The 13,957-nt window shown below is 44.7% G+C and overlaps 1 protein-coding gene across 1 annotated transcript in view; it reads right to left on the bottom strand.

The window, feature by feature from the left end:
• Positions 1-4,515, bottom strand: part of MAN1A2 (mannosidase alpha class 1A member 2) — a 202,123-nt gene extending 197,608 nt beyond the window's left edge. The window contains exon 1 of the mRNA XM_074188551.1: positions 4,102-4,515. Coding sequence (XP_074044652.1) covers positions 4,102-4,409 — 308 coding nt within the window. The 5' untranslated portion in view covers positions 4,410-4,515. The remainder of the gene's footprint in view (positions 1-4,101) is intronic.
• Between the last annotated feature and the right edge of the window lie 9,442 nt (positions 4,516-13,957).

Here is a 13,957-nt window from a genome sequence, read left to right as displayed (position 1 = left end):
ACATATAAAAATGAACATTCAAATACAAAATGCAAAGGACAGAAACCCAAAAGAGTAGGTTAAGTAGATTACTCACAATGAGATTAGAAAATAGAATAGTTGGGCAGAGAAGGTAAAAGCTGAATGGGAGACAGGAAAAGAGTGAAGATAACAAGAAACAACGAAAGTTTCAAATTAAATAAATTTTCAATACATAAGCTAAAAATGTTCACTGTATTTCCTCTGTAAAGAACATCATCAGTCCATTATCCTTCTCAAGTCTCGTGCTAAAAAGAGGCTAACTGGTTAAAAGCCCAAACATAATGCCATCAATTAATTATTTCTGTATTCAGATTTCACTCATTTTCATATTACATCAAAACAGAATAAATTATTACAATGAAATAAAGATATGCAGCAAATAACAGGTCCGTAACTCATATTTTCCAAAGTACCTGAATGTTTACAAAGCACTTTCCTCATATCAAAGAGATCCCTGGAATCTATGCAAACCAGTACTAACAGGATTTATTTGAAACTCATCAAAAACTTGGCATTCATATCATTACCAACCATCATCCATGAGGGTTCAAAGACTGTCACCATCTTTTGTTTAAACATAGTATATATTGAACCTCAGCTTTAACCACACTTTATCCTTTTAAATCAGAGAAAAGATGCTTGTAAGACGCAATATGATATAACGGCTAAGCACTGGCCTTTCGTTGAGGAGACCTGGGGAAGATCCCACTGCAGACACTCATCAGCTGACTTGGTTCATATTCCATCCTACTTACTGCCTGGGTCCTGGGGCAAATCATCTCTCTGAGCCTCAATTTCCTCATCTGTAAAATGAATGGTTTGGACTAGAGAATGTCTAAAGTCTCTAGCAGCATTTCGAGTTAGGAATAAATGAGTAAGTGACACCTTCTATAGAGCCTAAATGTTTTCATCTATAAAAAGAGTAACTGCCTATCTCAGAGGGCTGTCATTATGAGAAAGGCCTTTTGTAAACTAAATAAATGGATTATTATCCATCCATATTGGACCAAGTCAGGGACACACTACCTTCTTCATTTTGCTCTATGCAACCCCCCCCCCCCCAAGAATACAGACTTCAACTCTGAGTATCCTAGGGTTCCAAGACTATGCCCCTGCAAGAAGCTCAAATAGAAAAAAAGGAAGCAAAGTCCTCAGAAATAGCACAACAAACTCTGACAAAAATAAACCAACAAAAAAACAGGTAAAAAGTTAAAAGTGCCCCATGAATATAAGGAATTTTGGTAAACCTGTTCGTGCTTACAAAAAAAAATGAGACTAAAATGTACACATTTCTATTTTAAATCAGGCTTTCTACTTTTAGCCTTACCATGACACTTAGATTGTCTAAATATTTTGATTCAGGCTGTATAATAACCACATATTTTTAAGTTAACACAGAAAATATGATACAGTGAGTCTGGTAGATGGCATGTTCCTGAGATGACAGTGTCACCCACTGTCACTTCAGACAGGAATTTCTCAATAAGAATCTGGACCTCTAAAGGCCCCCGCAGATTTCGTAATCCAATCATTCATTTTAAAGACAGGGAATCAGAAAGGATATGTGCCTTGATCAAAATAATATAGTAGTGTCATCAGAGCAAAGTGCAAACTTTAAAGAATAAAATGTTGGATTTTGTTAAATCGTTATAACAACTTATACAAATTGGTGCCGAAATGAAAAATACCACCAATACTTTTAGGAGGATTATTGGGATATCAATGGCATCTTTCCATAGTGCAGTGATGGATATCTGGATTCTAATCAGCCCTTAAGAATTTACTAGTGATATGAGCAAATCACCTAACTTCCCTGAGCCTCAGTTTCCTAATCTATAAAACAGATTAAAAATAATCTATACAATATTATATTTATAGCAGTTAACTCCCAAGACCCCTTTAGGCTCAAATGAAGTAACCTATGTAAAATTTGTTAAATAGTAACCTATATAAAGTCGGTTAATAAAGTAACCTATATAAAATCTATTAATTATTAAAGCAGTCCTTTAAGGAATGTATTGGCAAATTAAAGGGAGCTAACAGAATAATTAACAACCTCCAAGCTAATTCATAGACGAGATATTAAAGTTACCGAAATTGCCATTCATTTAAATTGAGCTTAGAACTGAATAAGGGGTGAGAGATTAAAAAAATAGCGTGCAAAAACAAAATCTTATTATTTATACTCTTATTTTTTCAAGTATTAAACTGGATTCATCTCTAAACTCTAATGAAGATAAATGTAAATTCCTTTTATCAAAAAGCCAAAACAGAAGAGACAAGGCTAGAGGGGAAGGAAAGGGTACAAGCATTTCTATATAGCATAGGAGACACTGCTAAGAGCTTTTACAAATATTATTTCATTTGATTCCCACAGTAGTCCTGGAAGGAGGTACCACCATTCTCTCTCGGTTTACAGTAGAGGGAGTTGAGGCAGACCAGGCTCACAATGACTTGCCCAAGGTCACACACTAGGCCCCTCCAGGCTCAGCCATCAGATTCCCCTCAGAAAACTGCCAATGTCCCAAGAACTCAAGGCTCTGAAGGAACTGTCAAGTTCAACATCAGACAACAGCTCCTTCAAGTCAACAGAACTGACAGACAAAAAAAGCTAATGAGCTGAATTCATACAAGTGGGAGTTTCCAGAAAGAGAAGAGTGAAAGGTCAGCATTTATATTCTCCTTAGATAAGATCTGAAATAACCTGTTCAGTTCCAGGCAATACATTTAAGGAAGACTGTGGAGAGAAGGAACTGGAGAAGTTTGCCCAGAATGAGAAAGGAGAAAGAGAGCTACAGCTAACCCCAACTTTTTAGCCAACTGTCATGGTCCCAAAAGACCAAACTGGCAACCATGAGTCTAGATCTCTCAAAAAGACTCCTTTTGGCTGACATAAGGAAACAATCCCATTTTAATCCTAACATCTGTATTCAGCTTAGTCACATTAAATTTATTTATCTAAATCTTGACCAGCACAATTAAAGTACAATAAACTATAAGACAATGAATTAAAAGAGAAGTCAGCTGAAAAGAGTTCAGCTTTTATCTTTTAAAAAAGGCAAGTTAAATCAAATCAACGTCAAAAGGTAAAAATGGGCTAATATTATTCATTTGTATTTTTTGTAAAACAAGGCTCACAAAGTGAATTTAAAGTCCTGCTTTTTTAAACTGAGCTTACAATATAAAACAATACCTCTCCTTAGATGTGACCAAAAAAAGTCTAATTTTCTTTCTTTCTTTCTTTTTTTTGCAAGACAATGGGGTTAAGTGGCTTACCCAGGCCACAGAGCTGGGCCACGTTTGAACTCGGGTCCTCCCGACTCCAGGGCCGGTGCTCTATCCACTGTGCCACCTAGCCGCCCCTCAAAGCCTAATTTTAATACATAGAGCCAGAAGTTATGAAAGAGACAGCTTCCCGGCTTGTCTCTCAGTAAAGGATTAAAAGTTGAGGTCCAAAATTAAATCTTTCAAAGAAAGGTTGGAAATGAGGCACCGGGTCTAAAGTACACCATTAGCGCCACATGCAAAGCCTTCTGTAAGAAGTGGCATATTTCATTTACGATGGGGGTGGGGCGTATGTACACACATAGATAAGAGAGAAACCTTTTTTTTGTACATTTGACACCCGCACAAGACATTTTTTAAAGGCTTCGGAGTCCTCTGTAAAATCAGACAATTCAACGGATTGATTTCTTTGAGAATTTAATTTTAACTTGATAATCTTGTTTCAAAGAAATCTAGTACCGTACCAAACAGCCGAATGGATGACTATAAATGAGAAAAAAAAAAAATCACACGAATATAAAACCTCAGATCCAACCTCGGACGCTTAATGATGACCTAGCTGCGTGGCCTCGGACAAGCCGCGGAACCCCATTGCCAAAAAGAAACAAGATTGAAATTTTCATTTCAGATGCTGGGGGGGCGGCTGGGTGGTGCAGTGGGGAGTCGGGCGGACCCGAGTTCCGATCCGGCCTCAGACCTTGGGCATGCGGCTGAAGCCCACGGCCTTGCAGAATGCTAAAAGTAAGCAAACCCATAAAACCAAAAGCCGCCCCCGTGCCCCCCGCGCCCCCGCACCTGTGCCTGTGCTCGTCGCGCCCCGGGCCGTGGATCCACACGCCCCCCAGGTCTCGCTCCCCTTTGCTGGTGTCCACGTGCGGAATCAACACGTCCTCCAGACCCAGGTCGAAGCGCTTGTGTTTCGAGGAGTCCGGAAGGAAGAAAAATGCCCCAAAGCAGAGGGTGATGAAGGCACTGAGGATGAGGAGGAGGATGAACTTCTCCGACAGTCTCAAGGTGGCCCTGTGGTGGGAGAAGGCGGGCGGCCCCAGCGCCAGCGGGGGCAGCCTGCGGCCGGACAGGGGCAGCAGGGCCGGCGTGGTCATGGTCCACGGGCGCCGCGGCGGGGCTCAGCGAGGAGCCGCCATCTCCGGCCCAACGTCCGCGGCCTCCGCGGCCCTTCCGGGCTGGACGGCTCCCGCGCCCGCCGCCGCTCGCGCCCCTCGGCCCGGCCCCGGCCCCGCGGCCCCTCCCGCCGCCCCGGAAGGCTCACGGCCCGGGCTGGCCGCGGCGGCCCCGCGCCCGGAGAGCAGCGGCCGGGGCGGCGCTCATGCCCGGGCTGGGCTCGGCGCGGCGGCCCCGGGGGGGCTTCACACGCCGCGCCGCGGCCTCCCAAGTTTCAAACGGGGCGCGCGGGGAGCGGGCGCGGCGGGCCGGGGGCGGCCCGAGCCGGGGCGGGGGCGGCGCGGCGGGCCGGGGCGCGGGCGCTAGCCCCGGCGGCTCTCGGGCCCGGCCCGGGCCTGCTCCGGCGCGGCGGCGGCGGGGGCAGCGGCGTGGCCGGGCGCGCTGGGTGCCGGGGCCCGCGGCGGGCGGCTGCTCATGCCCCCTCGGCCGCCGCGAGGAGGAGGAGGAGGCGGCGGCGGCGGCGCCGAGCAGGAAGAGGGCGGCGGCGCGGGCGGGCCGGGAGGGCGGCTACGGCGGCCTCCGGGCGCCGGCTCCGGGCCGCGGCCGGCCCTCGGCTGCCCCCTCCCCCCCGCCGCCGCGCGGACGCGAGGGGCCCGGCCGGGCCTGGCTCCCGCCTCCTTCCCTGCCCCCTCTCGGCCCCGCGCCCCCACCGCGGGCGGCCGAGCTGCGGGGCGGCTGGGCGGGGGCGGCGAGCGGGCGCGCGCCGCGGGGCGAGGGCGAGGGCGCCGGCCGGGGGGCGAGCGCGGCCTCCGCGCCGGGGCGAGCGGCGGCGAGTCGGCGCGAGCGCGATGGGTGCGGGGGGGGGCGGGATGGGTGCGGGGGGGGCTGCGCGCGCACGCTGCCGGCCCGCCCCGCCCGCCGCCGCGGCCCCGCCCCCGCCCGGCCCGAGGGCCCCCCCCGGCCCGAGGCCCCGCCCCCCCGCTGCCGCGGCCCCGCCCCCCGCCCGGCCCGAGGCCCCGCCCCGCCCGCCGCCGCGGCCCCGCCCCCGCCCGGCCCGAGGGCCCCCCGCCCCCCCCCCGGCCCGAGGCCCCGCCCCCCCGCCGCCGCGGCCCCGCCCCCGCCCGGCCCGAGGGCCCCCCGCCCCCCCCGGCCCGAGGCCCCGCCCCCCCGCCGCCGCGGCCCCCGCCCCCGCCCGGCCCGAGGGCCCCCCGCCCCCCCGGCCCGAGGCCCCCCCCCCGCTGCCGCGGCCCCGCCCCCGCCCGGCCCGAGGCCCCGCCCCCGCCCGGCCCGAGGCCCCGCCCCCGCCCGGCCCGAGGCCCCGCCCCCCCGGCCCGAGGGGGCCCCCCCCCGCCCGAGGCCCCTCTCCCCCCCCCCCAGCCGCCGCACGCGGCACAGCCCTCGGCCTGCTCCCCCGGGGGCGCGGGGCACGGGCACGCCTGGCACCCATCAAAGCCCCCTCCCGCGACTCGAGGGTCCTTAGCCGGCCCCGCCCTCGGGCCTCAGTCTACCCTCGTGCAGAAGGAGGGACCCGCCCGGCCGCCCCCCAACATCGCGGGGGTCCCGAGAGATGGCAAACACTTGGCACGCGGCCAAGCAGGCCGCCGGGCGGGGTGCCGCACCCCGAGTCCTCTCTGGCACCTGTTGAGCCCAAACGAGGCTCAGAGAACCAGAAAGGAACGTGCTGCGGAGTGTGGGGGAGGGGAGGACTTGAAGCTTCCCTACCTTTCATTTTACCTGCATTATTCCCTTTTTTAAATTTTTTTTGCAAGGCGATGGAGTTAGGTGACTTGCTCAAGGTCACCCAGATCATCCTTATTAGGTCCTGAGGTCGGATTTGAACTCTGACCTCACCACCAGAACACCCGCCCCAAAATTCACTCTTTTTTGTTTGGTTGGTTGGTTGTTTTTTTTTTAGTTTTTTGCAAGGCAAGTGGGGTTAAGTGGCTTGCCCAAGGCCACACAGCTAGGTCATTCTTAAGTGCCTGAGGTCGGATTTGAACTCAGGTCCTCCTGACTCCAGGGCCGGTGCTCTATCCGCTGCACCACCTAGCCGCCCCATAATCATTCACTCTTAAACCGAGTGAATCCACAAAACAAGTTTGCACCAACTGTCCACTTCTGACTGGCGAGCACCCTGGTCCTGACATCCCTGCCAGCTCCACCACCAGCCTCCTCACCCACAACCAGGCTCAGCCTGCCCAGGCACCCTGAGAAACACACTTCAAGTTTCCGGTTGCTGGTTTGATAGTCCCAGCAGGGTCGACTCTTGTTTGGATTGGGGCAGGTCACTTAGGTTCAGCCCTGTAAAATGAGATAATGAACCCCATAAGTTCTGAGGGTTCTCCCCGCTTTAGTGCTGGTTGGTATCCCTCCTGGTCAGAATAATGGCCCTAAAAACCACTATATCTTCTCTTTTTTTTCCTTGTCTTTGTGACTCATGGACTGTTAGAACTGAAGAGTATGATGGGGTACAAATTAATGAACCCCCTTCCTAACATTCAGATCTGCTCTGAGCATCCTCCCTGGGTCCTTGCAAAAGACAGGAATTCTAACTATGACTGGCCCCACAAATCCTATCTCAGAGCGATGGGCCTCTTGGGTGTTTGTTATCAGTAACCACGACTAGGGGTTATTTTCACCCACTGCCCTTTCTCAGGGGTCTGCTCAGGATTTAATCATTTACTCAGAAGCCCTTCTTGGAGACAATTTCTGACCTCCAGACTCACTTCAACAAATAATTATTTGTGTGAGATCGTTTTTTCTCTCTTCTAACTTCTCTCCCTTGTTTTATAACAAGGATATGTCAGATCCATCTCAGTCCACAGTGCCCAGCACCATGCCCAATAAAATACCAACTTGCCTGGGAAAGAGCTCCAAAGCTCATGAATTCTTTTAGAATTCCAGTGCCAAACCCTAATATGGAGGTATAAACCCCAACAAGAATAGAGGTCATCCATTCCAATTGACTTAATTTATATAGATGAGAAAATAATCTCTAAGAGGTCAGGTAATTTACCTAAGACCAGAACTAAATCTAAGCCTATACTTTTAGGCCAGAAACCCTTCCTCTATACCAGTGTGGTAGAGGATCCTTTGGGAATACCCCAGAGACTCTCTTAGGGGGTCCTCATGGTAAAAATTTTTCATAATTTTATGATGTTTTATTGTATGGTAAATATTACTACTTGTAAACCATATAAACAAAGGCTCTCGGAAGGCCCTCCATAATTTTGAAGAGTCTAAAATAATCTGCCCTTTAAATCTGGTTTGAGATTAATGCTAGATTTTAGGCAATTTTCTATCCTTAACTATTTCTAAATGTATTTGCTTAAGAGGAACTTCATTAAAAGTAAAAGTTAATTGTTTGCACCTATATCTGGACTTTGCAGTTCCAAGAATTACTGGATTAAGCAATATCCTATATCAAGACCACATATTTTCTCCTAAGAAAAGGGCCTCTTTGTGATGATAAATTTATATCTCCCTCATCTCAGTGGAGAGGTAGTAGAAAATGGGTACAAAATGATGTGCAGGATAGGCTATTAGACCTGGTTTAACTAGCCTATTCTTTTTTGTAAGACAAGTAAGACGTCTGTTGAGGGGAAGGGGAATATTGAAAAAGTATAGTAATGGGGGGAAAAACATCAATAAAACTTTTTAAATGGATCCCTATTTACTGATTTTTTTAATCTGTGATAATTGAGGGGGCTTGGATCATATCTCACATAATTTGAATGATGTACATGAACAGTAAAGAAAACAATTCACCTCAGAAATTACATGAGAACATTTTGCCCTCAAAGAATATTTGTGTTTTGTCAGAAGTAGCAGGTACAAAACTGATTTCCCTTTTACAAAATTCATCTGAATTAATGAGTATTTTTATGAAAATAAAATTAACCTAGTCTCATGAATCATTACCAAACAAAATTGGCATGTATGAATTTCAGATTTATAGGTTCATTCCTGGAAACTGCTTCTATATTAAAATTAAAACTATATTTTTTATTGTGCAATCATGTGTTGGCTCTTTCCAGTATCAATGCATTTTTTAACACCCACAACTACATAAAAAATACAATTCCCAGCTCTGTTTTAAGTGTTGCTGCAGTCATAATTTGCTACAAGAATAATTCTTTTGGTGTACAAGAAAGTCTTTCAGTTCCCATGTATATCATTCATGACTCCTTAAAATCCTCCTTTTGATTTTAGTTGATTACTGTAATATTAGAAGACAAAGGTAAAAAAGAAAAGCCTAGGGCACAAAATGAGTTTGTAAGGAAAACTACAACCAGACTTGTGCCTCCTTCCTAACCTGTGCCTTCCTCTTCAGAGGAGCAAACTTCCCTACTCTGTAAATATTAAGGAACCTAGAAAAGCATATGTATAAAACAGAATATCTCTATTTTACATAATCTCCATTGATTATCAGAATAGTCAGAAAGTGTCATTTGCTGCTTCACCCCAGACCAGGTACCATTCCCCATCTCCTGGTCCTTCTCACTCCAAACCTCTCTACTGCATTCATTATTTGCACAAATAGGCCTCCTTTATCTCCACCACTCCATCCCATCTTGAACTTGGGAGAGGAAAATAGTATACCACTTCTTACTCTGCTGGAGAAGCAAAATTGACTCTGAATGGCTGATAGAATACCTATCTAAAATCAAAAGTCCTGAATTTTGTCTAAGTATCTGTAGATTTCAGTTATGCAGCCCTTGTTGCAGGAATCCCTTTGAATACTTGGATATTGTTTTGGGGGGGCAACATGTTTCATTGAGTTTAAGCTCTGGCTCAAAAATCAAGGGGGGGAAAAAATCACAACATAAGATTATAAACAACTTCCTGCTTGCAATTATGTTGACCAAAATGTGAGATGAATTCACAGAATTTTTGAAGTGAATAAGAGACCTCAGGGGTAATTTAGGAGACAGAATAGTATGAAATTAAAAAAACTAAGGAAGCAGTCTTAAGACTCTAAGCTTAAGCTCTGTCATTGAAGAGAAAGTCACAATCTCTCTTTGGGCTTCAAAGAGGCTTCATCTGTGTAATGACAGTCCTGGAGAAGAGAATTACATAAGTTTCAACAAGCACTTTCCTTATAACATTAGTGAAAGTATTGTTCCCATTTTGAAGATGATGAAACAAGATATGAAAAGTCAACTCACCTATGATCACTGAACCAAATAGTCTCCTAGCTCAAAGTCCAATGTTATAGTACACATCACCTCTCAGATAATCACTATGGTTTCTTCCAGACTAACCTGTTATTCAATGATTGCAATACCAGGACTTTAGGTGCCAAGTGCAAAGCCTAGATGAGTAGCATGAAAGTACAAGGAATATGGAAACCTAATAAATGGCAGTAAATGCTGAGCCGGGAGTCAAGAAGATCTGAGTTCAAATTCAGACACTCCCTAGTTGTGTGATCCTGGACAAGTCACTTTACCTTGTTTGCCTCAGTTTCCTCATCTGTAAAATGAGCCAGAAAAAGGAATTGGCAAACCACTCCAGTATTTCTGCCAAGAGAACCCCAAATCAAATCACAAAGGATTGAACATGAATTAAAAACAACAGAAAAACATATGGTAGGGGATGGTGATTTAACAAGGCCAACCAAGTATCTGCTAAAACGGAATATGGTGCCTGGGTCTAACTATTTTATGTAAGTTTCTGTGAGTCTTAAAATTGAGTTGACCAAACTCCCAGGGATAAGACTAGACTTAAGAGAATTTTACCAATTTTATCAATACAAGACTGTAGGTATGATGGAGTGATATAACCAGATGGTATTATCTAGAACAGAAATACTTGCATCAGAAGAGCCTCCCAGCCTCATCTCACAATCATGGGACTGAACTAAATCTACCAAGGTTTTTCTGTGTCCAGAATGTAAGGAAATCAATAGAATTGAGGCTTAATGTACCACCATCATGAGCTCTGTTTCCCTGGTCTGCTCATGCCAATCATTAATTAGTCTCCCTGCTACACCTCACATATTCTATTCCATTGCCTTATCTTAAATGTTCAGGAAACTCAGAAAACTTTCTGAAGATCTGGATTCTAACCCTAACTAATGATGTGACTCTTCTGGGTTTCAATCTCTTCATTTATAAAATGGTGATGAAAATACTAGCAGTATCTACCTTAGAGTTGTTGAAAAGAAAACACCTATCACACTCTAAAATGTTGCAAAAAATAGTTATAATTTTTCATCTACCCTTAGCTTGACCAACAGTTTTTTTATCACACAGAACATAATCCTAGCAATGAAGTTTCAAACTATTCCTTTCACTAAGATTTCTCTTCATCTGTAGGTCAAAAAAAAAAAACCTAGAAAAAGGATCTTAGAGTCCTCGCTTCAAAGGATATGATCTATCTCCTTGGAACTCCTACATTTACACAGAGATTCATCCTGGAACAGAATTGTTAAGCTATTTTTACAAACTCAAAAACGAATCAACAAGCATTTATCATGTCCTATGGGTTTGACCCTTGTATCACTGTAAATACAAGAAAAGGCGTGTGTGGGGGGGGTGCTACACTCAAATTGCTTTTCATATAATTGAAGAGACTTACATGGAAATAGTTATGTGCAAACAAGATAAATGTGGGTTAAAGTGAAGATCGTCTCTGAAGGACAGCACTAAGATTAAGGAGGAATTCTTACCAATGAGAAGATTTTTACTGATATAAAGGAATCTGGGAAAGCCAGGAGGCAGAGATGATGCTGAGAGAGAGAGAGAGAGAGAGAGAGAGAGAGAGAGAGAGAGAGAGCATTCCAGATATAGAGGACAGCCAGTGAAAACATTCAAAATCTGGAAGATGATGTTGTCAATGATGTGGAGGGGAATAGAGTAAAACTAGAAGGGGAAGAAGAAGGGACTGGCTTACAAAGGTGATGCAGAGGGGAGGCTAGGTGGCACAGTGGGTAGAGCACTGGCCTTGGAGTCAGGAGTACCTGGGTTCAAATCCAGTCTCAGACACTTAATAATGACCTAGCTGTGTGGCCTTGGGCAAGCCACTTCACTCCATTTGCCTTGCAAAAAAGAAAAAAAGATGATGGAGAGCCAATAGAGTATATTGAATAGGGAAGTGACATGGTCAGACCCCTACTTTAGGAGAATCACTTTAATGGCCCAGTGGAGGATGGACTGGAGTGGAGAGAGGCCGGAAGGTAGGGAGACCCACCCTCAGACTGCCTTCTGAGGTGAAACAGGCTTCCCCCAGAGTGATGGCAGCACCAGAAGAGTGCCATAAGAAGTGAACAAGTAGATGGTGTCAAAAAGGCATGGAATGACTTATCTAAACAAATGCAGAATGAAGTAGAGCTAGAAAAATGCATACTATAAATATCAATATTATAAAAAATTTATTGATAAACATTAAGTATAAAAGTATTGAGGATTTTTATAAACTGATAATAAAATGAACAATACCAATAGAACAATTTATACAATAGTTTAAACACAATGTTGAAAGTTGTAAGAACTATAATCAATATAACAATATAATTTATGATTCTAGAAGACCAAGGATGAGACATACTGTCCATTATAGAAAGGTAATGGATTAAAGGTGCAGAATGAGACATTACATATATATATATACTATGATGATGATGATGATGATGATGTTCATCCTTCATTCTGGAAGAAGACCGCAACATCAGGGAAGTCATACCATGACAAGCACATGAATTGGATTTGAGTGAAGCGGGACTGTGCTAAGTCACCAGCCTCACTCTCTCCTCCGGAGTCATCTGGGTCCAGTGGTCAAATATCAATCAGGAAGACTGGAGATGGCAAGATCACACATCTAGTGTCAAGTGTCATATTTGAACTCAAGTTCTCTTTACTCTAGGACTGGTATTCTATCCACTTCACCACCTAGTTGGCCCTAGAAACATACATATATGCACACACATATACACATAAGGATGTCTATATATCAACCATGAAGGGATTTTCTTTTTTACACAAAGGAGTGGGTATTGGGAATGAAGGAACAAAAATGGATTTCAATTTTTTTTTTATGTTGCATGCACTTTTTTTACTTTATTTTTCAAGTTTTTTTTCCCAATTTCACTTATAGTTTTCAACATTCATTTTTATAAAATTTCTCCCTCCTTTCCCTACCCTTTCCTTAAGATAGCAAGCAACCTGATCTACATCATACATGCATAATTATGTTTAACATATCTCCATATAAGTCATGCTGTGAAAGAAGAATCAGAACAAAAGAGAAAACCACAGAAAAGAAAAAGCAAAAAAATGTTAAAAGTGAGAATAGTTTGCTTTGGTCTGTATCCAGAATCAATAGTTCTTTCTCTGGCTGTGGATAGCATTTTCCATGACAAGTCTTATAGAACTGCCTTTGATCACTGTATTGCTAAGAAGAGCTATCATAGTTGATCTTTGCACAGTGCTGTTAAAGTGTACAATGTTATCCTGGTTTTGTTCATGTCACACGCAGTATCAGTTCAGCTCATTCCAGGTTTTTTTTTTTAACTCTACCTGCTCATCATTTCTTTTTTTTTTTAGTTTTTTTTTTTTTTTTTGCAAAGCAATGGGGTTAAGTGGCTTGCCCAAGGTCACACAGCTAGGTAATTATTAATTGTCTGAAGCCGGATTTGAACTCAGGTACTCCTGACTCCAGGGCCATTGTTCTATCCACTGCACCACCTAGCCACCCCCTCATCATTTCTTATAGAACAATAGTATTCCATTACAATCATATACCACAATTCATTCAACCATTTCCCCAATTGATGGGTATCCCTTCAATTTCCAATTCTTTGACACCACAAAAATTCTGGCTATAAAATTTTTTGTACATGTGGGGTTTTTCCCTTTTTTAATGATCTTTTTTGGGATAAAGACCTAGTAGTGGTTGATAATGTTGAGCTTTCTAATAAGGCCAAGGTTTTATTAGTTTTACTTACTTTTTATACTTTGTTACAAGAGATCTCTTATGAAGATGGAGTGATCCACAAAGGTTTAGTAAATAAAAACAGATTTTTAAAAGTGAGGATATAGAAAGCAGAACCAAGAGAACATTGTACACATCAAAGTGAAAATATATAAAGCAGAAGGTAGAACTGACAAAGCTTGACAACTGATTGGATATGGGGAGGTGAGAGATAAGGAGTCAAGAAGATACTTGGATGACTGTGAGATAGTGATACTGTTGAAAGTTACAGGGAAGAAATTAAGGGAAGTTTTGGGGTGAAATATAATGAGTTCAGTTTTAGAAATGTTCAATTTAAGATGTCTATCATTTGAGATGTCCAGGAGGCTGTCATAAATGCATGACTAGAGGTCAGAAATGAGACCGGGGCATGCCAAAGAAACCTGAGAATTATCTTTTCTTTTTAGGTTTTTCTTTTTTGCAAGGCAAATGGGGTTAAGTGGCTTGCCCAAGGCCACACAGCTAGGTAATTATTAAGTGTCTGAGACCAGATTTGAACCTAGGTACTCCTGACTCCAAGACCGATGCTTTATCCACTACACCACCTAGCCACCCCGAG

Source organism: Macrotis lagotis, chromosome 5, assembly GCF_037893015.1.
Source record: "Macrotis lagotis isolate mMagLag1 chromosome 5, bilby.v1.9.chrom.fasta, whole genome shotgun sequence".
NCBI lineage: Eukaryota > Metazoa > Chordata > Mammalia > Peramelemorphia > Peramelidae > Macrotis > Macrotis lagotis.
Note: the sequence above shows the minus strand (reverse complement) of the source record. Positions and strands in the feature narration are given on the sequence as shown.